Source organism: Cupressus sempervirens, chromosome 2 (assembly GCF_028749045.1).
Source record: "Cupressus sempervirens isolate cs-2001-9-10 chromosome 2, ASM2874904v1, whole genome shotgun sequence".
Taxonomy (NCBI): Eukaryota; Viridiplantae; Streptophyta; class Pinopsida; order Cupressales; family Cupressaceae; genus Cupressus; species Cupressus sempervirens.
This window is the reverse complement of record NC_143119.1, coordinates 762,373,615-762,399,556: the sequence shown is the minus strand read 5'-3', so window position 1 is coordinate 762,399,556 and position 25,942 is coordinate 762,373,615. Positions and strand designations below refer to the sequence as shown.

Sequence of the window (25,942 nt, the reverse complement as noted above, 5' to 3'; positions counted from 1 at the left end):
CCGACATTACGTTTTCTTGGGGATAAGCAAATATTGGGACAGGAGAACTGTAATATCCCCATCATAAAATAGATTATTAATCAAATCTTTGTTAATGGGCCGATTGATGTAAAATATCTCGGACACATTTTAGTCTTGTTTCCGTAGGTAAGTATAACTGTCGGCTATCTTTGTACACACTCAGAAAGTTTTCCCTACGGGTATTTAAGCACGGCTTGTAGGTAGTCGTAGGTATGCATTTTGGATTATTTCTTTGTACTGTGAATTAATGTTGGAGTTCTCTATTGTTCGCCATTTCGGAAGTGAAAGATCTTCCCTATTTGGCTTGTGCAGTTTCAGTAGGATTCAACCCTCACCCTATTCTGTGGTTGCATGTAATACTTCGCTCGGATCTGGCAAATCGAAGCACCATCTTCTGGCAAATATTAATTGATTATCTTCCTGTTTACTTCTCCATTTTTGCTTGTTCATGGTTGTATTGTTTGCACTTTCCCACAACATTATTATGTCAATACATCTGCACCATCCAACAATCACAAGATTGGGACCAAACATCATCATCCAACACCATATGGCTCACATACCGTACAGCCTTCTGGGCATCCTAGACACCATACGGATACCACAACATATACCGTATGACCTACAAACTAGCACTGTACAGACTAGCAAGAGATATCGTACAACCTGATATCATCATTGTACGGACTGGAAAAGACATTGTACGATCTGCCTCCACAGTACAGACTCCTACTTGTGGCCATTGTACAACATCCTTCCTCCCCACCATACGGCCATATTGCATTGCTCACCATACAACCCTTGTCTTGCCACCATACGATTTCCACAAGGCCTACAGTTTTCCCCTCCCTTCCGTACGCTTTCCTATTCGAGTATGGGACTGGAACATTACAACCTATCACAAGGGTGATTGTACATTTGATAGATGGCCTTCACAAACCACTCCTCAAACTTGAAAAAATGAGCACTATCAAATTTAGAATCCCAAATGGAGGTCTACATCTGTACTAATTGATTTTCACTATTTTTTCCTTAAAAATATAATTTTAGGGCCTCTTCTCACATCCCTTTCATTGTCCCATAGATAAGAATCATTGACAAAGAATAAAGAACCGAGGATGATGATTGTCCTCCTTCAAAGAGAGAAAACCCTCATTCATCCTATTGATAACATATTGTGCGAAGTCAAAAGATCTTGGCTCATACATCTAAATGTTAGCAACTAAAACCATAGGTCTAATTGCCATAAAATTTGGCACCTCTTTTCCTCCAAATTGCCCACATGAATAGTATGTATATTTGGTATAATGTTTGAACAATTCAATGTTAAAAGGAGGACCTTCATCCTTTGTAAGGGGTAGGTCGCCCTTCATTTTTGTCCCTGTGAATCGCCAATTTCCAATTATTGTACATATTATCCATCCTAGTCTATTCACTCTCCAGTTCCTCAAATGAGAGTGGAGAGTCATGTGATTGATCTAAATTAAATACCTCTGCAAAAACATTTGGCGATATGTAAACAAAGGTCTTTCCCTGAGGATCGCAAATAACCCTTTTCTGAGAATCATAGTTCCTAGCCAGCAATTGCAACAATTCAATATTAATGAAAACATCTGTGACAAAAAATTACAAAGGTTCATCCTCTACAGATGGCAGACTGCAATATGATTATTTCTCATGTAATGGAGCAAAATTAATTCATAACCCCTATGAATCGCCAATTTCCAATCATTGTATGTATTAGCCATCATGGTCTATTCACTCCCCAATTCCTCAAATGAGAGTGGCAAGTCATCTGATTGATCTAAATTAAATGCCTCTGCCAAAGCATTTGGTGATATGTAAACAAAGGTCTTTCTCTATGGGTCACAAATAGCCCTTTTCTGATAATTGTAGTTCATAGCCAGCAATTGCAACAATTCAATAGTAATGAAAACATTTGGGACAAACAAATTACAAAGGTTCATCCTCCACAAATGGCAGAATGAAATATGATTATTTCTCCTCATGTAATGGGCAAAAATAATTCATAGTCCTTCATTTTGGTCCAGACATTCCCAACATCTTTGAATTTATCCTCTACTTGATCAACCTGTGGCAAGTAGTGCTTTTATTTCCCGAACTTGGGGCCAGAACCCAACATTTCCTCTATCATATCTTGATTCAACCATCTAGTAGGGTTTCAAATTTCTGCTTTTTGGCTTTTGATTCTCCACTCATAGTTGGTTGTTTCTTGTTTCATTCACTTAAAGTCTCCATTAGAAACAATTCTATGATGGCAAAAGGATTTCTCTTGTGTGTAAATCAATGTAAAACCAGTACTAGGGTACATCGGGACGAGTTTCCAAGATGGGGGAAAATGGGCCTCATTTTCAGGATGACAAGGAGTCGGCTAGGGGACGGTGGCAAGGGGAGGACGAGGCAGGGAGGGGTGTTGTAAAGTATACAAATAAAACTTGAAATGCGAGTTATGAAATGATGTTTCAGTATAACATACCAAATTTAAATAACTAAATATAGAAAAATTGCAACATGAACTAGGACCAATGAACATTCAACATAGTAACATATTACATACCCAATGGTAACATTAAAAAATCAAAATTCAAATAGAATTCAACTACCCATCCCAACGGCTGCATGGTTCGAAATGGCAGAGATGGGGGTACTTGGGTACTCAAGTACCTGGTGCAAGGACGTCTCGAGAACGGCTACTTCAAGGTTTGGGAGGGGGTGCGAATCCCCATATTACACTAGTGTAAATAGTTTTTGTAACTCACTTCTTGTTGTTTTTGTAGGATTGTTGCAAATGTACTAAGCACTATCGGACTGATGTGTGTGTTCTAAATGGCAGTGACCTGATATTTATAATGAGAAAGGGATAAGAAGAGACATGTCCCTTCATGGGACATGTTTATTCGTTAATTTGATAATTACTATAACAAACATTTAATCATTGTTATATATATGATATTAATTTCTCTCATATAATAATAAACTTATATATAAATTATATCTCATCTATAATTATATATGGGTTTAAATGACAAAAGCTACCGAACATCAACACTCCTTAGCTAGGGAGGATAAACACACATATTACCTCAAAGTAATATCAAGTTAGCAAGATTAAGGATATCTTTGATCAGAAGATATCCATCATTTGGATACCACATTTGATATCTAGAGTATTGGTCTCCCAAAATATCAACATATGATATTCACCAAATACTCAATAAGGTTTGATATCACATCTAATATCATGAGTATTGGTCTCCCAGAATATCAAGATATTCACAAATTACTCAAAAGTATTTAATATCACATCTGATACCATGAGTATTGACCTCCCAGAATATCAATGATATTCACCAAAGACTCTTTGAGTAATGGCCTTCCAAAATGTTGAGATGCAAGATATTCACCAAATACTGTGAGTAATGGTCTTCTAGAACAAGTTGCATGACATTCACAAAATACTCTATGAGTAATGGCCTGCCAAAACATCAAGGCGCGTAATATTCACCAAGTACTCTGCATAATGGCCTTCCAAAATATCAATATGCATAACATTCACCATGTACTCAAAAAAAGTTTATAAGGTATGTGCACACACATTCTCATAATGCTTACCATATAAACATCCACCATGCAAAGTATAATCTATTATGATTTGCATAGACATCGTATGCTAAAATAGAAAATTAAGTTATTGTAAGATCATTACGTTTCAATAACTTCTACAAATACAAGGGACATCATTTGGAAGTCGTCAATTCCTCATGATGTACACAGGGGGTTAGGCCCACTAAAATCATATAGTCATGAGGTATATTCATGAATCGCAATTTATTGATCACTGAAGAATCCATCTCTACATGTTTACTCCCTCTGTATTAATATGACCGAGATCATTGAAGGTTGACTGAATCACATCCTCTATTTGCTACCTCTCTTTCAAGAAGTATCGGACTCTATTTGAATCTGATATCAATCTCCTTTTCCTTTATGGGTTGTCTGCTTTAGTAGTTTCCTTGGTGGATATGACGATCTTATGGATCCCATTTGGAGATATCCACGTGGACACCCTTTACCATGGTGAGTAACATTCAAGTCGCCCCTGTTGCATGTGTTTGTATGGTCAGCATACATGAGTCAATCGCAAGGTAAGTGTTTTGCTCGCTCGAGGTCTTATTGTCCCTGTGTCTTGTCTGTGGTGCCCATACTCTGCAATTGTTCCGCTAAATTGGTGACTTCGGTGTGTAGCATTCTGCTCGTATATTCACATCGATACTACACCTTAGAAAGTTATAATTTAATGATGAAGTTATCTTATTCAAAAAGGTCCCAATAGGAAAGGATCGCCTTCCTTTTGTATTTCTAATCATATGTTTATATTTCTCTTGTGTATTAAGTGGAATGCTTAACATGGGCATAATTTACAGGTTCACCCAAACTGCATATATCCCTCATCTCTCAATACGCCATTAATGTATCCATGAGAATAGTCTCTTAGAATAATCATATCTCACAGGCTCCTTTACTATATCAAGTTGCACCTTTTCAAACTTAAACATTAGTCAATTGCCTTAATCTTATCATATCCTACCATTCGGTTTTTCTTGGAAAATAAGTTTTAGGGTGTCAACGCATACTCCAATATATTGTTGTTCAATTACATATCCCCAGTGATAGTTTTGATAGACATTGTCACACCTATGTTGTTGTCACTACATGTCATGTGTGGTCAACAACTCGCACCATTGTCTGCACAAGAAAAAAGCACTCTTCATGTATGAAACAAGCAATGTTCATATACTTTAGTCCCTTGCACAAATGGAGGGCGCATATTGCATGGTCCTCCACATGCATCATTTTCTCATCACACTAGCATTTCTCAAAATCAATATTTTGTATTAGAGAGAGTAGAATAAAAGTATTTAGTACATGAGGGACTGAACTTCTCTTTCAGCCCCGAGAAGTGAAGATAGTTGGACAGATGAAGGTGGGATATAAATTAATGCAAGAGCAGAAAGCAAAAGGAAAGAAAAACCAACTCCCACTTTGTCAATGGGTGGTCGAGTTAAAGAAGGTATACAAATTGATATTGAAATTGAAATTGAAATACTCTTTTTTTCTTCTTCTAGTGACTGGGTACAAGACATAGGAGAGGAGTCGACTAACCCCACATGCCCCTTCAGTAACACTTGTGAACCATTCTACCAATCGACAACCTGTGCAGGAGTCAAGACGAACTTTGAGCAAGTATTAAGCTGAAGGCACAAGTGCTAATGAGTTATAAGGGAAATGATCTCCTTAGCCACAAAAGCCCCAATCCTATTTGCAGACTACACAAAGGGATTTGCAGAAGTATGCATGGGAGAAGTTATTTTTGCTCAAACCTATGCAAGCAATCACCTTCTCTTTCGCAACTATGGGGAGTTGTTTGATATGGTGACAAGGAATTGTTTTGCAGGATACATAATCGAAAAATGGACTTGCATATCTAAGGTGAAGGGAAAGGTCAAAATAAATTTTTAATATCTTTTCTGTACATTTGCAGTTGGCTCTGATACCATATTTTTGGAGGATCACTGCAAAAGTACTAAGCACTGCCGGATTGATGTGTGTTCCAAATGGTAGTTACCTAATATTTATAATAAGAAAAGGATAAGAAGAGACATGTCCTGATGTCCCTTCACAGGACATGTCTATTCGTTAATTTGATAATTGATATAATAAACATTTAATCATTGTCATGTATATGTGTGTGTGTGTTTGTATTATGATATATAAACTTATATATAAATTACATCTTATATATAATTATATATGAGTTTATCTGACAGAAGCTACCAAACATCAACACTTCTTTGTACTTTGCTCAAGCTCAAATATATGCAACTAATTGCTTTTGAGATGATGTTAGCAAATTCTAACTCCAGTACATCATAAAAAATTTCCATGTAGAATTATTAATTCTACCGATCTAGATTATTAATGGTGTTTCCTTCTATTTTTTAAATTTTGACATAACCAAAATGACAATTGTTGTCATCGTTGGAGCTCCTAATTTGTTACACCGATACACCATATACAAGTTCTTCATTCGATTGGCAGAACCCTTGCAATGTCTCTTCAATGAGTTTTCTCAATGTTTGATTGTCAACATAGCTTAAACAATTGTTCCACCGATCATCAAAGTAACTAAATCTCATTCTCATTCACTTCGTCGTAGGATATTATACCAATCTTTGGAATACTTGGAAAGTTCCATCAATCTGTAATGTTCCCATTAAATCATTAATCAAACTATTGTTAATGGGCCGATTGATTTAATATATCTCGAACCCATTTTTGTTTTGTTTCCGTAGTTTGTGTTGTTGTCGGCTATTTTTGTACACCCTCGGAAAGTTTTCCCCAACGAGTATTTAAGCACAGCTTGTAGGTGGTCATTAGGTATGAAATTTGATTTTTTCCTTGGTACTGCAAATTCACGTTGGGATTCTCTGTTGTTCGCCATTTCGGATGTGACAGACCTTCTCTAACTGGTTTTCTGATTTCAATGGGAATCAACCCTCACCCTATTTCGTCACCTATATTACTTCGCTCGGATCTGGGAATTCAAAACACCATCTTTTGGCAAATATTAATTGAAGATTTATGTGTTCATTCTCTATTGTTGTTTGGTGTTGTTTCATGAATTCGGATCTATAAGTCTGCATGAATGATCGTTCTCTCCAGCCGTACCCATCTATACATCGATACTGTTTTGAATTTTCTCCATTTTCCTCTAACCGTACAGCCTTTATTGTATACAACCCTATACAGCCTCCCTACATCACCCTATACAACCATTCTGCATACTGTACGACCATTTCGGCATATGGTATGGTCACTCCTTTATATAGTGCAACATTTCCTAGATACCATACGGCCATCCCTAGACACTGTACGGCCTCTCCCCTGCTTCACCGTGCACTGCAAACCGTATGGCGTCTAACCTCCTTGGTAATCGTACAGTACCCACCCCATATCAGTTCTGCTACTTGCAGTCTATACAACCTCTACAATAACCCCATCAAGTGAAGTTTTTCCCAATGGATAGAAGAGGATCTTTTTCAGAGGAGACAAAGGGCACAGGAACATTATAGTGGTATCAAAGCTTCGATCTTGCTTGCCTGTAGACAGTGAATGAGAGTGTATAGCTGGAAAAGAAGAACCCATTCCGTTGATAGAATGGTTGCGGAACCGGAACCCACAGCTGCTAAACTCGTGGCACTACTGAAAGAACTTGCGAAGAATCAAGCACAGATCAATGTTACTTAGCGTCTCATGGAAGAAACTCTCAAGAAGATGGCAGACAATAAAATATCTGGTGAACAAAATGGTCACAGTGCGGACTCAGTGTCGGGTAAAGCAAACCCTCATCCAGCACGCTCTTGACCTTCCTTGCCATGTTTTCCCATACGAACGGAGGCACCACACGGAGGGAAGCAACCGACCTTTGAAGAAATGCAAGAATAGTTGAGAGAACATTGGAGGAATACAAATTTGGAGGAAGATATATCCTACAAAGATTACACAGATCTGACCATGAGATATTCGGGAGGCAGAAACTGAGGATATTTTAACGATGATCTCAAAAGGAAGTTGAGTAAAGTAAATTTGTCTCCATTTGACGGATCCGGATCCATATCTACGCAAGCATGGGTAATGAAGGTTGACACTTACTTCCAACTTAACCTTATGAAAGAAGAAGCAATTAAATTTGCGGTATTACACTTGGAGGGAGTTGTGCATGAATGGTGGCATCATGACACCATCACACTAGGGCATGATCAAATAAATACCTATGTCGAATTCACTGAGAGATTGATAGATCGATTTTACGGTAAAGATTTGAAACTCAATTTCAAAGATTTGGCACAGTTGAGGCAAATTGGATTGGTTGACCAGTACATTGCAGAATTTCAAAAACACTCTGTTTTGGTCACGAATATTTCTGAAAGAAGATGGATAGTGTTTTTCATGGATGGACTGACAAAACCACTAAAGGGTTGGATAAAAGGGTTCAATCCTGCCCCCTTGTCGGAGGCCATTAAGAAGGCGAGTATGGCATCGTCATCGACGTCGTCTTCACAGAGTTACTCACATTCCAAACCGTCAGTATTTCTGAGGGACAAAGGTAACAAACCTCCACTGAAAAAGCCATCGTTGGACGAAGCTACCAGACAAGAGCTCCAAAGGAAGAAACTATGTTTCAACTCCAAGGGACCATGGGAACCTGGGTAGAGATGTCTCAGGAAAGGAAAACTTCACTACAGTGAGGTCGTGTCTAATGATGAGGACGAACAGGAAGATATACTCAACCAACCCCATGAGGATGCCAAAATGGTTAGTTTGAACCGTATGGAAACAATCGCAACATTTGTACGGCACGAAGGAACTATCGCCCTTGCTGGTAGCCTGAGGTACACAACGTTTCGTGTACGGGGAATCCTTCAAGTACAAAGAGTTATGGTGATGCTTGATGGTGGGGCCACTCTAAACTTCATAAACTCATCTCTGGTGAAGCGAAGAGGTTTACCCACAAAGACGCACGCAAGATTCCAAGTCAAGGTTGCGAGAGGGACTCTTCTACCCTACACACACTTTGATCCTCAGCTAAGTATCACAATGGCGAATCACACGGTGACCGAGGATTTCTTCATAGTAGACCTTGATGACATGGAGGTTATTTTAGGCATACAGTGGATGGAGACACTTGATGAATACACTCAGAGCTTCAAACGGATGGACTTCACTTTTGTTGTCTATGGAAAGAAGGTTGTTCTCCGTGGAATGGAAAATGAGGGTCCAAAGGAAGTTTCTGCACATCGGATGGAGGCAATTTTTCGACGTGATGATGTTGCTTGGGCTACACACTGTTTTGTCTCTACAAAATCTATAAAAGGGCAACGGACACCTTCCCAGGATGATGATCTCCAGAATATCTTGAATGATCATAATAAAGTTTTTATAGACATTCCTCCTGGCATACTACCTCATCGAGGGTTTGAACATACTATCGAGTTGGAAGCAGGAGCCAAGCCAGTCATAACCACACCCTACCGCCATCCCAAGAAATTCAAAGATGAGATTGAAAATACGTTTCAGGAACTGCTAGAGAAAGGATGGATCCATCCCAGTTCTAGCCCTTTCGCGTCATCAGTGGTATTGGTCAAAAAGGATAGGACAATGCGCATGTGTGTGGACTACCGTGTGTTAAACAAAAAACAATAAAAAATAGATATCCCAATCCAAGGATAGATGTGTTGCTGGATGAATTACATGGCGCAATCTATTTTTCAAAAATAGATCTCCATTCTGGATACCATCAGATCCACATGAGGGAAAAAGACGTGGAAAAGACGGCCTTTCATTGTCACTACAGGCATTATGAGTTCCTGGTCATGCCGTTCGAATTAATGAATGCACCTACTACATTGCAATCATGCATTAATCGCATCTTCAACAAACAATTGCATAAGTACTTACTGGTATTTTTTGATGATATTCTTATTTATAGCAGGACATGGGAAGAGCATCTGAAGCATCTGGATGAAGTCTTAAGGATCATGAAGGATCGGTCTTTGTTTGCCAAGCGATCCAAGTGTGAATTCAGTATGACAAAAATATTGTACCTGGGGCATGTTGTCAGTAAATAAGGAGTTCAAGTTCATCAAGAGAAGATTCAAGCTATCCTTGATTGGCCTCCCTCAAAATCACTCACGGAATTGCGAGGATTTTTCGGACAGTGCAATTATTACTGGAGGTTCGTTAAGGATTCTCTCAACTCAGCGCACCGTTAACTCACTTTTGATAAACTGAAAGAGGCAATGAGCACTTGTCTCATACTTGCATTACCTGATTTCACTCAACCATTCATTCTAGAGTGCGACGCATCCAAAGAAGGCATTGGCGTGGTATTGATGCAAGATAGACACCCCATAGCCTATGAAAGCAAGAAGCTGCAAATAGAACATTGATATTCCATTTATGAAAAAGAGATGTTGGCCATCGTACATGCACTAACCAAGTTTCGGCAATATCTGGTGGGTGCCAAGTTTGTTGTTCATATGGATCATAAAAGTTTGAGATTTTTTTGAAGCAACGGGACTTGAATGAGAGGCAACAAAAATGGGTAAGCAAGGTTCAGGCTTTTGATTTTGACATTGAATATGTGAAGAGAAAGAACAATGTAGTTGCAGATGCTTTGTCCAAGAAACCAGCCATCTGCTTACTGACCCAAATTTCAGCTAATTGGAAAGCACATTTGTTGGTAGAATATTCCAAAAACACATTTGCCTGTGAGCTAATGGATGGCAACACCCAGGATGATCTGTACAAAGTGGTGGATGACATCATTTACTATAAGAATCGGATATTTTTAGTGCTGGAATCCAAATTGAAGCAAAAAATCTTGGAGGTACACGACTCACCCTTGGCAGGACACCCAAGCTTTCTCAAAACTTACAGACATCTCAGGGAGAGGCTTTCATGGAAAGGTCTTAAAGGAGACATATTGCAGTATGTAAAAGAGTATGTGGTCTGCCAGCAAAACAAATCCGAACATATTCTACCCGCCAAGTTACTACAACATCTGCCAATTCCAGAACAGAAATGGGAAAGTATCTCGATGGATTTCATTATTGGACTTCCCAAGGTGAACGGAAAGGATTGTATTTTCGTGGTGGTTGACAAACTAACGAAGTACGCACATTTCTTCGCCATCCCCTCAAACTTTCAGGCAACGTAGGTAGCCGATCTATTTTTCAAAGAAGTTTTTCGTTTACACGGGTTACCCAAAAACATTGTTAGTGACCGGGATAAACGATTTATCAATATCTTCAAGACAGAACTGTTTCGACTGGCAGGGACAAAATTGTCACCAAGTACTAGTTACCACCCTTAGATAGATGGAGAAACGAAAATTGTAAACAAGTGGCTCAAAGGTTACCTTCAAAACTATGTTTAGGCACAACGATGGACGTGGGTCAAATGGATACACCTAGGGGAATATTGTTACAATACCACGTACCACATGTCCATCGGGATGGCACCATCCATAGCTTTATACAAGTACGAACCCCTTTCCTTCATTGACACAGTTTTGGGTGACAATCGCGCACCGAGGGCGAGGGATTGGCTTCAGGAGGGACTAGACATCCTAAGATGCCTGAAGGAAAACTATCATGAGCCCTAATTGGCATAAACAATACAAATATATATTTAAATAAATACATACACTTTATTTAAATACCTTATTACTATTATTGATAAGTATGAAATCAAACATTAAATAATAATCAATATAATATTAATAATCATATAGTATAATTTATTATTATATTATAATAGTGCATGATATATTAATATGAGAATTAAATATTATATTAGGCAATAAAATATAAAATTTAGATTAATAATACATAAACTAAATATATTATGCATTATATGTAATGGTATTAATATTAATATAAGAAATATAATTGATATATTATCAATACAATATATTTTATAATCTAATCATTAATGCAATTATAATATCAATATAATATAATTATATAATAAATGAAAAGACACAACTCTTAGAATTAAAAACTATATATACAGAACTCTAACATTGAGAGATAATCATGGGAAAATATGAAGAAATAAAGATTTGTGGACTGTAAGGCAAAACCTACAATTTAATGTCCCAGCACGGGACATTACAAAAACTTACAACGGGCACAAAACCAACAAAAGATGTACGCAAACAGACACTGAATAGGGAGGAGTTTCAAAGTAGGAGACTTGGTCTATCTCAGGCTCCAGCCATACCGACAATCCTCATTGAAGGAAAAGGGAAAAGAAAAACTGAAGCCACGATTTTATGGCCCATATCATGTACTTCACCGCATCAGTGAAGTCGCCTACAAGCTGGAACTTCCAAAGGGGAGCCGTATTTATAACGTTTTTCATATTTCATGCCTGAAGAAAGCCGTGAGACAGAACATCGTGGTAGCTAAAAACCTTCCGCCGCTCAATGAAGAAGGAAAGCTCATATTGGAACCAGCCGAGATCATTGAAGTACGTGAGAAGTGATGAGAGCCAATTACAACCTATTTAATGCCATATTTTAATCCATTTTATGCACTTTCCTACTTACTTCCCTATTCCATTTCCATTCCCTTTTGTTCCATTTTACTAATTTACATTGTATATGGTTTAATATATATAAGTAGTATTTAATGAAGTTTTGGGATTAAAATATGGAAAATGTATTATTGATTTCTTTTACTAACTATTATAATTACAACATGTTGATTTATGGGTATAGATGTTCCTATCACCTATTTTACAAGCTCTTCATGTTACACTTCGGACAAAGAACCAATGTATGTGGTTGATAAACTGAAGATCATTTCTCTTTACCACATCATCTTGGTGCTACAGCTACATTTGTTAGTGTGACAGCAAAATCATTTACGTAGGTGCATTTATCAGCTTATTTACTATTAAAAGATGATTTTACCATCTTAGTTTATGGGTGAGAAATCTGCAAAGTATTATTACCGTGAGATTCAAGGGAGCTGTTACTTCCAAAGTTTTATAACTCATTTTATATCTAAATAAAGGAGGGGAATTGGTTTTCCTGTATAATACAAAATGTGCAAACCGTTTCATGCCTAAATCTGCTCCGTTATACAAAACAGCAAAACCACTGTATATCTCAGTTTCATATTAGTGGTTTCAGTATGCACAGGTTATTAGTTTGTTGGCCTCCAGACAAAAATAGAACATCTATTATTGTATGCAGTTTTTACGTGCTTCCTATATAAGCAATGTATTATGAAGATGTATTAAAAAAAAATTTATTATTCCTACGAAATAAAGACTATCAATTCTGCTGATTGATCCAGTGTTCCACGTTTTCCATCTCACGACCTAACGGACTAAGGAGGGGGCCCACTTCTTGGAATGTTCTACTTTATATTTTAGTCTGGTGTGTTTTCTGATTTCTATTCCAGTGTGGTATGTTTGTATTTCATTAATATAATGTTTTATTTGAGTTAATAATTGATTTGATTATTGTTTTTGTAATAGTTTGTAATCTGATTTGTATTGATATGATATAATTATTATTTCCATATTAGATTAAAATTTGATTTAATATAATATGATTATTATTTCCATATAATAGAGATAATTATATTGTTATTTCTGCTAGAAAGACATTTTCATTTCTGATGTTTTTATTGTCCAAATTATTTCAATAGGCTTCAATCAAGCTCCTATCGCAGGAAGTGACTGTTTCCCTGTCGCAGTTTTATTTCAGTTTTCCATAGGTTCATTTTTGTGTGTTTTAGCTGCATCCATAATCACTCAAATCACAACTCTCATCCCTTGATAGCAGATTGCTCAGATGCCTTTCGCAAGCTTACACTCTTGGATTGACACGTATAGACCAGCCAAACTTCATCATAAATTATTAATTATTTCTTAATTATTTTTCCCAGTGTTGGCCTATCAAGAAGACCTTGTGGAACCGCACAGTGAAGGAATATTTGGTATGTTGGAAACACTTACCATTGGATGATGCGACATGGGAGGGCAAACACATTCTACAGCATCCGGTATTGCATTTGCTTGAGGACAAACAAAATTTGGGACGGAAGGACTATAATGTTCCCGTTATAAAATAAATCATTAATCAAACTATTGTTAATGGGCCGATTGATTTGATATATCTCTGACCCATTTTTGTTTTGTTTCCGTAGTTTGTGCTGCCGTCAGCTATCTTTGTACACCCTCGGAAAGTTTTCCTCAACGGGTATTCAAGCACAGCTTGTAGGTAGTCATTAGGTATGAAATTTGATTTATTTTCTTAGTATTGCAAATTCCCGTTGGGATTCTTTGTTCCCCATTTCGGAAGTGAAAGACCTTCCCTATTTGGTTTTCCAATTTCAGTGGGAATCAACCCTCACCCTACTCCATCACCTGCATTACTTCGCTCAAATCTGACAATTCAGAGCACCATCTTTCGGCAAATATTAATTGAAGGATTATATGTGTTCATTCTCTATTGTTGTTTGGTGTTGTTTCATGAATTCGGATCTATAAGTATGCATGAATGATCAATCTCCCTAGCCATACCCATCCGTTCATCCATACTGCCTTGTATTTTCTCCATTTTCCTCTCACCGTACGGCCTTCATTGTATAAAACCCTATACAGCCTCCCTACATCATCCGTACGACCATTCTGCATACCGTACAGCCATTCCTGCATACAATACAACATTTCCTAGATATCGTATGTCCATCCCTAGACACCATACGGTGTCTCCCTTGCTTCACCATGCATTGCAAACCGTACAATGTCTATCCTCGGTAATCGTACAATACCCACCCCATATCTGTACTACTACTTGCAGTCTGTACGGCCTCTACAATAACCCCATCGGGTGAAATTTTTCCCAATTGACAGAAGAGGATCTTTTCCAGAGGAGACGAAGGGCAAAGGAACATTACACAATCACACACATTATTCATTTTTTTTTTTTCTCTCATCAGTTTAGTCCATGTGATGCTTCCCACAAATGTAACTATAAACTGTCAACTCAACTAAAGTCCTATCCTCTAGATAGTATCATGTTCAATTGGTCATCCCATCAGCATGACCTCTTCCGATGTCTTTGTCAATCCTACTAACAAGTTAGTATATTTGGGGGGGTGAATCAGTATACTCTAGGTAATTTCATCTTTTATCCTTTTATCTTTACAAGTTAGTGCTAGCTATAACTTACCACGTCAGGATTAAGCATAAACAATGAAGGCAAACATAGCAATGCGTAACATAGTAATCATATCTTGGAAACTCAGCTAGGGTAAAAACCACAGTGTGTGAGTCGATCCTCACAAAGCTTGCACTCTCTTGAAGTGCGTTAGGTCAAGAACTTATCCCTATTAGAAGATTACAAAGACACTGTTATGTGTCACCCGGTTAAGGAATTTGAATAAGACCTGTGAAGATCTTGCCCTGTTAGGAGCAGCCTAGTTAAAGGACTTTAGAACACAAGTTAATGTGTGGCTATTAGGGGATTTAGTACAGAGAACCCGTTAGGGTCCACCCTCGATAGGACTTGTTGTGGATATTAGTAAACAACTACGAAATTATCTAAAGAAATAGCTGCTATACTTAGCATGAGTATAGATCCCTTTACTCTTCCTTGGACCTGTCTGCAACTATGCTCTACCCTCCTTCGGCTCTGTACCTTCAGACACGATCAGCTACACACTTGCACTGGTCGCTCTTGCATGTTTTCTCACTTGTGTTGTCCAAGCTTACTAGCTTCTCCTCAACACGCTAGCTTCTTCACACTATTTGTGACTTCTCACTATCACTCCTTGCTTCAAGATTACACTTCGCTTGGCCCTCTTGGCACTCTTGCTAACCAACCTATAATCTAACCTTATATCTTGAGGCATCATTCTCTTTTATAGTCTTTGCTGATTCTGCTTGGAAACCCTAATTTGCAAAATCAAAATTTGAATTCTCGGGCCTATTCCTAGCTTGTCCTATAACTGTTATGCCCCACTCTTGTTAGATTTAGTGTGTACGAATAGAAGTCGTGGGTGTTTTGTGACCTCGATGGCTTGCATCGCTAGAAAGAATTCAAATTTGAATTATTTCGACTATTCCTCAATGTGACAACATTTATCACCATTAAATGCAATGATGAGTGCACTTCTACCTACTCATGATGTGGTAATCAGGGGTATCCTGCTACATGCTTCCTCTTGCTAACTCGGCTAATTCCTCTGTCATGGCTACCGATCGTCCTGTCTTCCTTGCAAGCTTATCATCCTCTTTTATAATCTTACTTTACTTAGCATGACTCTATCTAAGTGGTTGTCTTTTGTCATCGCCTTTATTGGGCTTCTCCTTCACCTTTCTCCAGTCCCCTTGTGAACCAGAGTTGCACATACAAGTTCAAGGTACTTCACTGGACATGGCTCCATACTGGTCACCGTTCGTTCATTGCCTTGACATCAATGACAACATAGTCATAACTGAGTGCACTGGTCAAAGCATCGGACTATCCTTAGGCTTTTTAGTCAGCTATGACAACATCTTAACCTTCATTTGTAATCACTTCATTGGCATAAGTCCCACCAATATATTTCATCGACGTATATGTGTAGTTGACGACTACGAATTTATGCTTCTCCAATATTTGTATGCTACTTTGATTACCTTGTCGATAAAACATCTCCCAATCATCCTTTGTTATTTGTTTTCCTTCATTAGTGCAACCTTCATTAAGTTGTGCCGATGGGCCCATGAGTAACAATGTTGTTGTCATCAATTGAACCTCATAATTGTTATGTCGATATAGTTATGACAATATATCCATATTGTTGAATGACATTTTGGAATCTTTTTTTTATTACTTACAAGATATGTTTTATCAAAGCATTTGGCATCAAGCCAACTCATTTTCGCTCTATAGATATCTAGTTTAGTATAGATAAAATGAAATCAGTACATGTTTGAGACATGTTACACCGATAGTCTTGTTGTTTTGAAAGAACCTGCATACAGTAACTTCACAATTAGCATGTTTCAATGGAGATGACTAGAAATATGCTTCACAACATTCCTTGTTTGAGCTAGGGCTGTGAATCTAGTACAATTATGATGAAGCATTCATAGAAAACTTCGATATCTTCAATCTTTGTGAAAGTGCATTAAATAAAAAAGCTTGGTGATAACCTAGGTTCAAATGATTAATCATTCATGGTTATCTTGTGGGGATGATTTATGGGGCACTATGATGGTCTCTATGGGATCACCTATGGTACTTCAAATTTTGTGAAACTTGAAGTACCAACACTCCTCGCCCAATTCAAATTTGAGTTAATTTCCCTAGGTACATAACATTATAAGCATTATATACCCACTTGTTTTGGCTCAAAATTGGTCTAAAGCCCTATGTCAAGATTTTAGGGAGAGACTAGATCCTGTGGTCGACCTGGCATATTTTTTAATTCCGAAATGTGGGATGAGGTATATAAACGCCATGTCTCTCTTCATTTTAGAGTCCATTATTCAGGCAATCATATCAATGATTAATATTTCAAGAGCATCCAAGCCAATAAGTGAACTCTAGATTTGAAGGTAGGCATCCAGGATTTAGTATTACTTCAAGCATCCAAGGTAAATTGAAGGCAATCTCCTCCATTGTAGTAAGCTTCTCTCCAATGAAGGCTAAGTAGAGGAGTTCATAATCAAGCAAGGAGACCTTCCATCCTCATTACATTCAAGCTCAACACATTCAATTCAAGTAATAATCAAGCATCTTCATCAATATGAACCATTTCTACATCTGCTCATGAGGGTCTATGCAAGGTGAATCAAAAATTTACCGTTTTACATTCATTTCCTTCTACAATTTCTTTTCTAATTCAAGGTTGATTCCTAAATAGGAGTTTCACCAAGGCAAACCTCTTTTACCCAACATTTTCCCTATTTTTTCTGCATGCAGAAAAAGGTTATAGAATTCTTGGATCTTTTTATGCAGAATGTTAATAACGTTTTGTACTCAAGTACAGAATGTCAATAACATTTTGTACCCTACAACTTCAGCCAAAATTGAAATCATGCGTCAATGTAGCAGTCTAGACCTCTATTTTTAGCTCACTTCTGATTTCTGGTAGTTAGTTATCAGTCTGTAATTTCTAAATCTATCTATATCTGCATATTTAGCTTCTGTTGTTGCATTATCATTTCATTTTCCCTCTTTCCATTCCACACTTTACACATCTTTAGCGAAAGATCAGTATCTCATTCAGCACTTGGGTTCTACTTGAACTTGTTGGGACATCTTCTTTTGAATATGCAAGTTTGGAGTAATCTACACTTTAGCATTGTTTCCCTTTTCTCATTGTACACTCCCTTAGGGCACTAATAATATATGTAGAGTAAACAAAGATATTATTGGTACAACATAACATAAAGTAACATACTAGAATAATTGTCAACACAATATAGGCTTAGAAAGATATGTTGTTTGATACCATATGAAATGTATACAAAATCAGAAGTTGTTCTCAATACCAAAACTGGGTACAATAAATACTACTTGAAGTTATTTAGACTGCCAACAATCATCCATCAGAAACAAATGTCATTACATCACAAACAAAACCATAATTAACACAAATTTATTCATGAACAGCAAAACCACTGACTACATAGTTAAATGTTCAAAGATGGCACATTTCATAACTACGAGAAGTCATTATGCCACTCATGATTTTCTATTGTTCTTTACAGTAGTAAGATTGCATTGTCTTGGATAGAGATAAAACGTTTGTGAGCAATTTTTTTATATATTTTATGGAGAAAGTTGCGCACTAAGTTGGGTTATAGTTCAACTTATCATCCACAAAAGAAATGAGCAAACAGAGGTTGTCAATCAAAGCCTCAAAAATTTTGTCAAAATGTTTAGCAGGAAAGAAGCCAAGACTGAGATGTTTAGTTGAAAAGAAGCCAAGACTGCTGGATGCTACACAGGCACAAACTGTGTTTGCATGCAGATCAGTTACTAGGAGTATAGCAAAGAGTACTTTTCAAATTGTATGGATGCAGGTCTAGTGGGCTGGATGAATTGAGAAGTAAAATTCATTCGGAAAGATTAAGTGCAGTAGCAAAGGATTTTGCTTAGTATATTCATGAGCACAAAAGAGAATTTCTAGAAATGTATGATCAAGTAAAAACATGTAGATTTCAAGAAAAAAGATTAAGAATTTGAAGTTGGAAAGTTAGTTAGCACATTTAAGGAAAGGCTTCCAATCAAGATTTATAACAAAGAAAAATACAAGAAACTTGGACATTATAAGGTCTTGAGGAAATCTGCAGCAAATGCTTATGAGAGAGAGTTCTCAAAAGGAGTGGATATCTTGCCAGTTTTCAATGTAGCAGATTTGCACCCTTATTATGAGGGATAAACAAGCAGAAAGGCAAGCAAAGTTTTAAATTCATCAATGGAAGAGTGGGTTGAAGAGTTTCCTAAGTGGAAGCAGTGATAGACTCACAAATGATTAAGAAGAGAAGAGGAAGGAGTACTTGATGAAATGGAAAAAAAGAGCAGTTGAAGAAGCAGTGTAGATGAATCTATCTAACAAGGAATCTCGATCTCAGATTTTACAAAATGGTCATTAGCACCCAGGTCCACAAGCAATCTTGCACCACTTAAAAATAAATCAATAAATAAAAATTCAAATTAGTCTCATATGGCCAGTGTAAGGTTTTCCAATTGCTGCAAAAGCATTTCCTAGTTGCTGTGCGACCACTTGTAGTCGTTTCATAAGGGATGCACAACATTTCCTAGTTGTGCAATAATTCCTATTTGTTGCACAACTGATCTTGGTTATATTTAGTCCTTCAACATTTGGTCAAACATTTCGCATGCAAAAGCGTGAATCCATTTCAATGAAAATTAATCAGATGGAACTTAAGGTTTTGGCTGATGTGATATGGCAAGATTTATCTAGAATCATGAAGGTTCCAAACTCAAGTAATCTTGTTTAATAATGGTCTCGCCATAAAGACAAATATGCTTGATAGATGAACAGTCAGTATTTGATGATTGGGGATCATTACCCAATCATTCATAAGGACATGTTTGGGGTGTCAAGATGAAGAAAAATGACTACAAGGGATGAAAGGACAAATGTAGAGATGAAAGCAAGTCTTGCTAGAAGAAAAGCATGCCCCAATTCTTGAACGGAACATGGCATCACTTCCTAAGAGAACAATATACTCGTAGACCTTGATACTTAAAAGGGTAGAATAAAAAAACACTATATTTCCATTATTGATCAAATCTAAAATTAAAGTCATTGAAGACAATTTAAACAAAAAATCATTCTACGATATAATCAGAAGATATAAAATTAGTCAGACTACTAGAATCATGTAACTAATTATCGACAAGTAGAGTTTTTTGAATGAAGAAAAGTGTGTGATTGGATCATTCGTCACTCCTTAGGTAATCATTTAACAATTATGAATTGGATAAAGAGATAAACCCTAGTGGTGTTCATAGATGTATGAGGCATTGTATTTCAACTATGCCTCAGATCATTAAATGTAACACAAATAAATCTCATGATTAACTTTAATGACCAAAATACATAGACAATATTCCAATTAAGATTGCAATGCCAAATTGTTTTTAGATCTTTCCCAAGATACATAGACAAATTTCTAATTAAGATTGCATTGCCAATTCAGGCAGTAACACAAAAATATACTAACACTTTTTTACAATATTGTGGTTATACAAGGATTATTGGACCAAGACTCACAAACCAGGACCTTCTATTATTGCTGCAGGGTACTCTGCATCTGACCCACAAGTTATTCACAGGTACAGGATTTACCATTATGGATCGGACTTCACACAAATGTCCGACTGTAACCAACACCAGACACCAAGACATCTTACTCACGGTTCCCTCAAATAGAAGTTTAACGAATGGATGAAATAAATATGCCAACACGCACGCAACCAAAACATTTCAGGGGCACCAACGCTGAAACCGTGTTTTGATGTAGGCTTCGAGTGGGCAAAGAGCAAGAAGGCAGTTCAAAAGACATTGCACAAGCACAGTTAATCGCGTTACCAAGCTCAAAAGGCATTTAGAGTTACATAAGGAACTAATACTTCACTACAAACTCCGCCCCAAGGCATTATTTAAAGCCAAACTATCGAGCAAATACTTCAACTACACCAAAAATTATTGTTTAGAGCCAAACTTTTGAACAAAATCCTGTATGCAGCTATACTCATTATGCATGTGAAATTTTGAATTGAATATCTGTCTCGAGAGAGATTTTCGAAATTGCTCAAAGATAAGCAAACCAATAAATACATAGTTTCAAAACAGCAAGGAAACCACATCAAGGTAAGAATTTAAATAAAGTTAACTAGAGAAAAAAAGAAAGGAAAAGCCACACCCGTATACGGTAAAGCCCACAAGATGGTAGTACTGGCAAGGAGGACATGCGTGCTTTATCAATCATTTGAAGGGCGCCGAACTTTGCACCTCCCAACATTGAGGACATTTTTCCCAGTGGATTGGAGAATCTGTTCTTTGTTGGGAGTTTTCACTCTCGTCGTATAAGAATATCCACTAGCTTTAGCTTTTAGGGACCCCCAAATGTATTCTTACTCCTTTTTAACCATAAATTTAAATTTTGGCTTCGAAAGCTGTTAAGTATATATCCTCTATCTTTTCTGGCCATCAAAATTTTGGCAGAATTTTTTTTTAACTTTTACAGCCGACAGCAAAAAGAACCTAAAATAAAAGCTTGAAGAATAGGATTGTTTGTGGACTTAACTAAATATTCACGAACTAAAAACTATTTTACAGAATAAGGTTATGTTTTTCATTATTCTCATGACCACAAGTAAACAGATAGGGAATTGTTTCACAAACCTGCTTTAGGCGATATTTATAGCTTTTCCCCTGAAAACAAGTCTCTTCCTTGTAAGGTAGTCCGGTCCGGTTAATCCTCTCTTTAAGGTTGAACTGTAAAATATTTAAAATTTTAAATAAGAGGATGAGCGGCAATTACAGCGGCTTCTCTGTTTCTGTTTAGGTAGTTTCAGTAGTTTTGTGTTTTTCATTGGAGGTTCAGATCTATGAGGATGGTTGTCTAATTTCATCAACTTCACCAATTTCATCACTAGAGGAAGAGGTCATTGAGATTTTGTTATTTCATCACTAGAGGAAGAGTTCATTGAGATTTTGTTAGTTTTAAATTTATAATTAAATTTTCAAATAAATAAGATTGTTATGAATTAATTAATTAGTATAATTGAATGTTATAGTATATTTTTAATTATGTCATTTATTAATATTAAAATTTATAAAATTATAACAAATAAGCAATCAGACTGGATCTTTAATGACATTAGAGAGGAATCATTTCAATTTCATATATTTTCAAGGTATCACCTTAATTTCATACTTCTTTGAGATATTTTCTTAAGCTCATATTTCTCTATCAAAATTTTAAAATGATATAATTTTTTACATAATGTGTTCCAAAAAAATCAAATTAAATAAGAAAAGGGAGATGAAGTTGATTATATAACTAAATGTTCTTAGTTATTGCTTATAGGAGAGATTTTTTGTTGCAGTCTAGTTGTTAATGGATGATTAATCTATCTAAAAGTAGTTAATCAATGCCTTTTTCTAAATTAAATTGCATGGCATATCTTGACATATTCAAACTATCATATTTGGTAAATAATATGAGATCCATTTATTTTGTTCATTAATTGAAATTTGTGATTCCACATTTCAATGTACAATAAGATTGGTATTTGAAATTTGTCGTGTATGGTGTGCATATGGAGACATTCTCAATCAATAGTTAAAGTGCTTTTAAATTTGTGTATGTACAAATTGTATTTCAAGTTCTTGTTCAAACAATGAAAACTTAGAACTTGGAGCATGCTTCCTAATTCATTTACATTTGCAGTGGGGTCATTGATGTTCTAGAGGTAATTAGAGTCATTAATTTATATGATAGATGAAAGGGATGTGTAAGTATTTTACTCATAGGTCGTTTGAAACAAATGGATCCATATTTCAAGGCTTTCTTTGGACAACCTCCAAGTGATGATAAATTTGATAATACAAGTTGCTTCCCAAGACTAGTAGTGTTAGGTTTGTGTTAAATGGGTGTTTAAGAGATTATGAAAGTCAAGAGTAGGGGAAAGTCCGTGTAGCTTTTAGGTGGTTCAATAATCATGACATTTTTGTGATGTTTGCCCCCATAAAAACTATGTTGATAGTCATTTCCTACCAAGCAAAAGTGTCAAAAGTAATTACTTACATAACCAATAAACATTAACTATATTGTAAATAAGTAAATGCTACAAGTGCGCAACTATTGGTGCGTTTATGTTTCTACTACTCATCAACTTGCACCAGAAAGGTAATAGTATTATTTAAAAACTTGATTGTTTTCAATTAAAATTACAATGGATTACTCAAAGAATATAAATATATTCAATTTATGTACAGTACATATTTAATTTATGTACAGTACATATTTAATTTATGTACAAACATGGACAACTATTGGTGCACAATATTATGAGTCACCTACATACATGCACTACTATTGGTGCATAATATGTTTTAAAAATGTTGAACTTGCAATGCTCTAATCTACACATTCACCCACAAACATAATGACATCCTCAAGCATTAACTCCAACTGCAATTTTTTCATGTGTGGATAGCTAATGGTGTAAGGTTCACTAACAGAGAAAATAAACAATGCAAATTTAAAATACAAATTTGACTTCGTGAAACCATCATATCAATTACAAATTTAACTCAAAGCAAGTCAAATCAAGTACAAGCATTGCTTGAAATGACTGATTATTTCTCACCCTACTTTGGATTTTGAATTTGCCTACCACAAAAGTAATGAAGGGTTTATTAATACTCATCCCTTTTGCTATCATTGTGTATTCTCGATCAAGCTTTATTTGAATCTCCTGCAAACATGATAGCCCTTAAGTAATATTTGAATGTAAATACTTCAATATGTAAATGTAATTTTTTTTTATGATGTCATATGATATGTCTTTGAATGATGATTATTGTATCTTCATGATGATGAGGTTTAATAGTGAAATTTGATGTTATGTGTATTCATGATTTACTTATGGTACTTAACCTATACTTGCATGTGTATGGTGTACGTGTGTGTTTTATATTTGTCTGATGTGTCTAATGTGATTAGGAGAGGGAGTCGTAGTCACCTGCTAGTCGAGATCTACACAATGTATCACTCCCCATCATTACCTGTTTAGCTTAGATATATATGCAAATGTACATGCACTCATCTTTTGTGCAGGTTCTAGGTACCGTGCATTGACTTCCCTTAATCAACAGGATGAGCATGCCCTATTGCAATAACTCAATGGTAAGAATGAGGAGATAATGTTCAGCTCTAATCCTAGACAAAGTTGAACTACTTGTCCTAAGAAGGAGGACATGTATCCGACTGCCTACCCTTTTTAAACCCATGAGTCTTTCTTTGCGTGTGTTGTTTGACTTTGACTTTGGTCAGTTTTGCTTATGTGTTTTTATGTGGTTTTGGCTATGTGATTTACATCGTAAATAATTTAACTATGACTTTTGGATTAATCTTATAATATTATAAATATTAAATATTATTCAATTAAAAATAAAATATCATAATATCTAATTAATTAGAAGTTAATTACATATTTTCTTTAATTTAAAATATTTAATTTAAAAGTCTAATTTGAGAAATTAGATTTTTTTTAAAAGCATATGTAATATTTAACATTGATTTGTGGTAATTACTTAATTAATAATGATTATATTAGGGTTGCATTTAAATAATGGCATTTAATTATTATTATTAATTAAAATAATAAATTATGCTTTTAAAAGTACTGTATATAAATAATTAAGTGGAGAAAAGAAAGTAAAAGGAATATTTTAACTAAAAGTTGTGTTGAGTGTGCATGGAATGATTAATAAATTGATTTATTTCATATTTAATTAAAAGTGAGTTGTTTTTTTGTAAATTAGATATTAGAAACCTTAAGTAGGGTTAGGTCTCTTTATTAGAGACTTTATTTTTGTCATTTGAACACATACAGGTTTTGGGAGAGCAATTAGGAAATTAGAGTTAAAGAATTGTTGAAAGCTTGAGAATATTTGGATTGTGCATATTTGTTAGAGTAAAAAATTATTATTTATGCTTTACTTAAGTTTACCTAGGATAAATACATTTATTTATTAGTTTTCATCTAGCAGTTGTTGACAACACTTATCTTAGTTGTTGACAACACTTATTAGTTGTCATCTAGGAGTTGTTGACAACACTTATCTTCTCACCCACATGGAGGATAATCCACCTTTTGTGGATGTATGCTTAATTGCAACCTTATGTCCTAGCTCTTTCTAGCTTGTTCTACAAGCTTCCTTGAGGCCTTTATAAACAAGCTCTCCCTTTGCATTTTTGGTATGGCAATTTCATTTTCTCATTGTTGCAATATTTTTTTTCACTTTGTTGCTCCAAGCTCTTGTTCATTCCTTCTTTGATTTCTCTTCAACAGGTTATTTTCATGCAGGTGATCTTGGCGCACTATGAAGTTGGCTTTCATCAAATTCTACATGGTATTAGAGCATCCCTGTTGCTTCCTAGTTTGAAAGATTTTTGAAGTCGCAATTCGAAGACACAAACTCTAGTTTGTTTGTGATTTTTTCATCAATCGAGAGGAAGAGAATTTTTTCAGGGTACTTTGGGCCTAAACAGACGCTTCCATTGAGTTCAAAAGGCTTGTTACAGTTAGGATCCATATAACACTTTTTGTTTTTGGTGGCTGAAGCTTGTGGAAAAAAAAATGTACCCCCCCAAGAGGTTGTACGGACTATACAGACTTTTTTTGATAGAAAAAAAAAAAAAAAACACATAGCCACGCCACCGCGGCAATATCGTCGCACGACCGCAGCACCACAGACAGTCACACCATTGCAAAGACACCACGACGCCGTCGCTCCACGGTCGCTGCCATGCCGTTAGCTCCCCACCTGTGACATTAATTTTTTTAGCATCTAACATTAGTTTTTGGCTGCCACGTCATCATTCTGGCCTGCCACATCAGCATGACATCATCAGCCCAAGCCACCCTATTGACATCACTTTCTAGCAGGGTGACATCATTTTTTGGCTGCTGACATCAACATTTTGGCAGTCAAATTTTTTTTGGCAACGTCCAATTAACGATCGTACAGCCGTCAAATTTTTTGCCTTGTCT

The 25,942-nt window shown here is 36.1% G+C and overlaps 1 protein-coding gene across 3 annotated transcripts in view; it reads right to left on the bottom strand.

Moving 5' to 3' along the window:
* LOC149575675 (carbon catabolite repressor protein 4 homolog 4-like) overlaps window positions 1-21,709 on the bottom strand; it is a 140,618-nt gene extending 118,909 nt beyond the window's left edge. Inside the window, exon 1 of one of the 3 annotated variants that reach the window (XM_089815439.1) lies at window positions 21,561-21,709. Coding sequence is in view for 2 of the 3 variants with exons in the window: in XM_089815437.1 (XP_089671563.1) it covers window positions 21,079-21,186 (108 nt within the window). In the remaining variant the exon portion in view is untranslated. Of the gene's footprint in view, window positions 1-20,501; window positions 20,643-21,078; window positions 21,322-21,560 lie in introns of those variants that run through there. The other 2 variants (XM_089815437.1, XM_089815438.1) reach the window with 2 other exon arrangements.
* Between the last annotated feature and the right edge of the window lie 4,233 nt (window positions 21,710-25,942).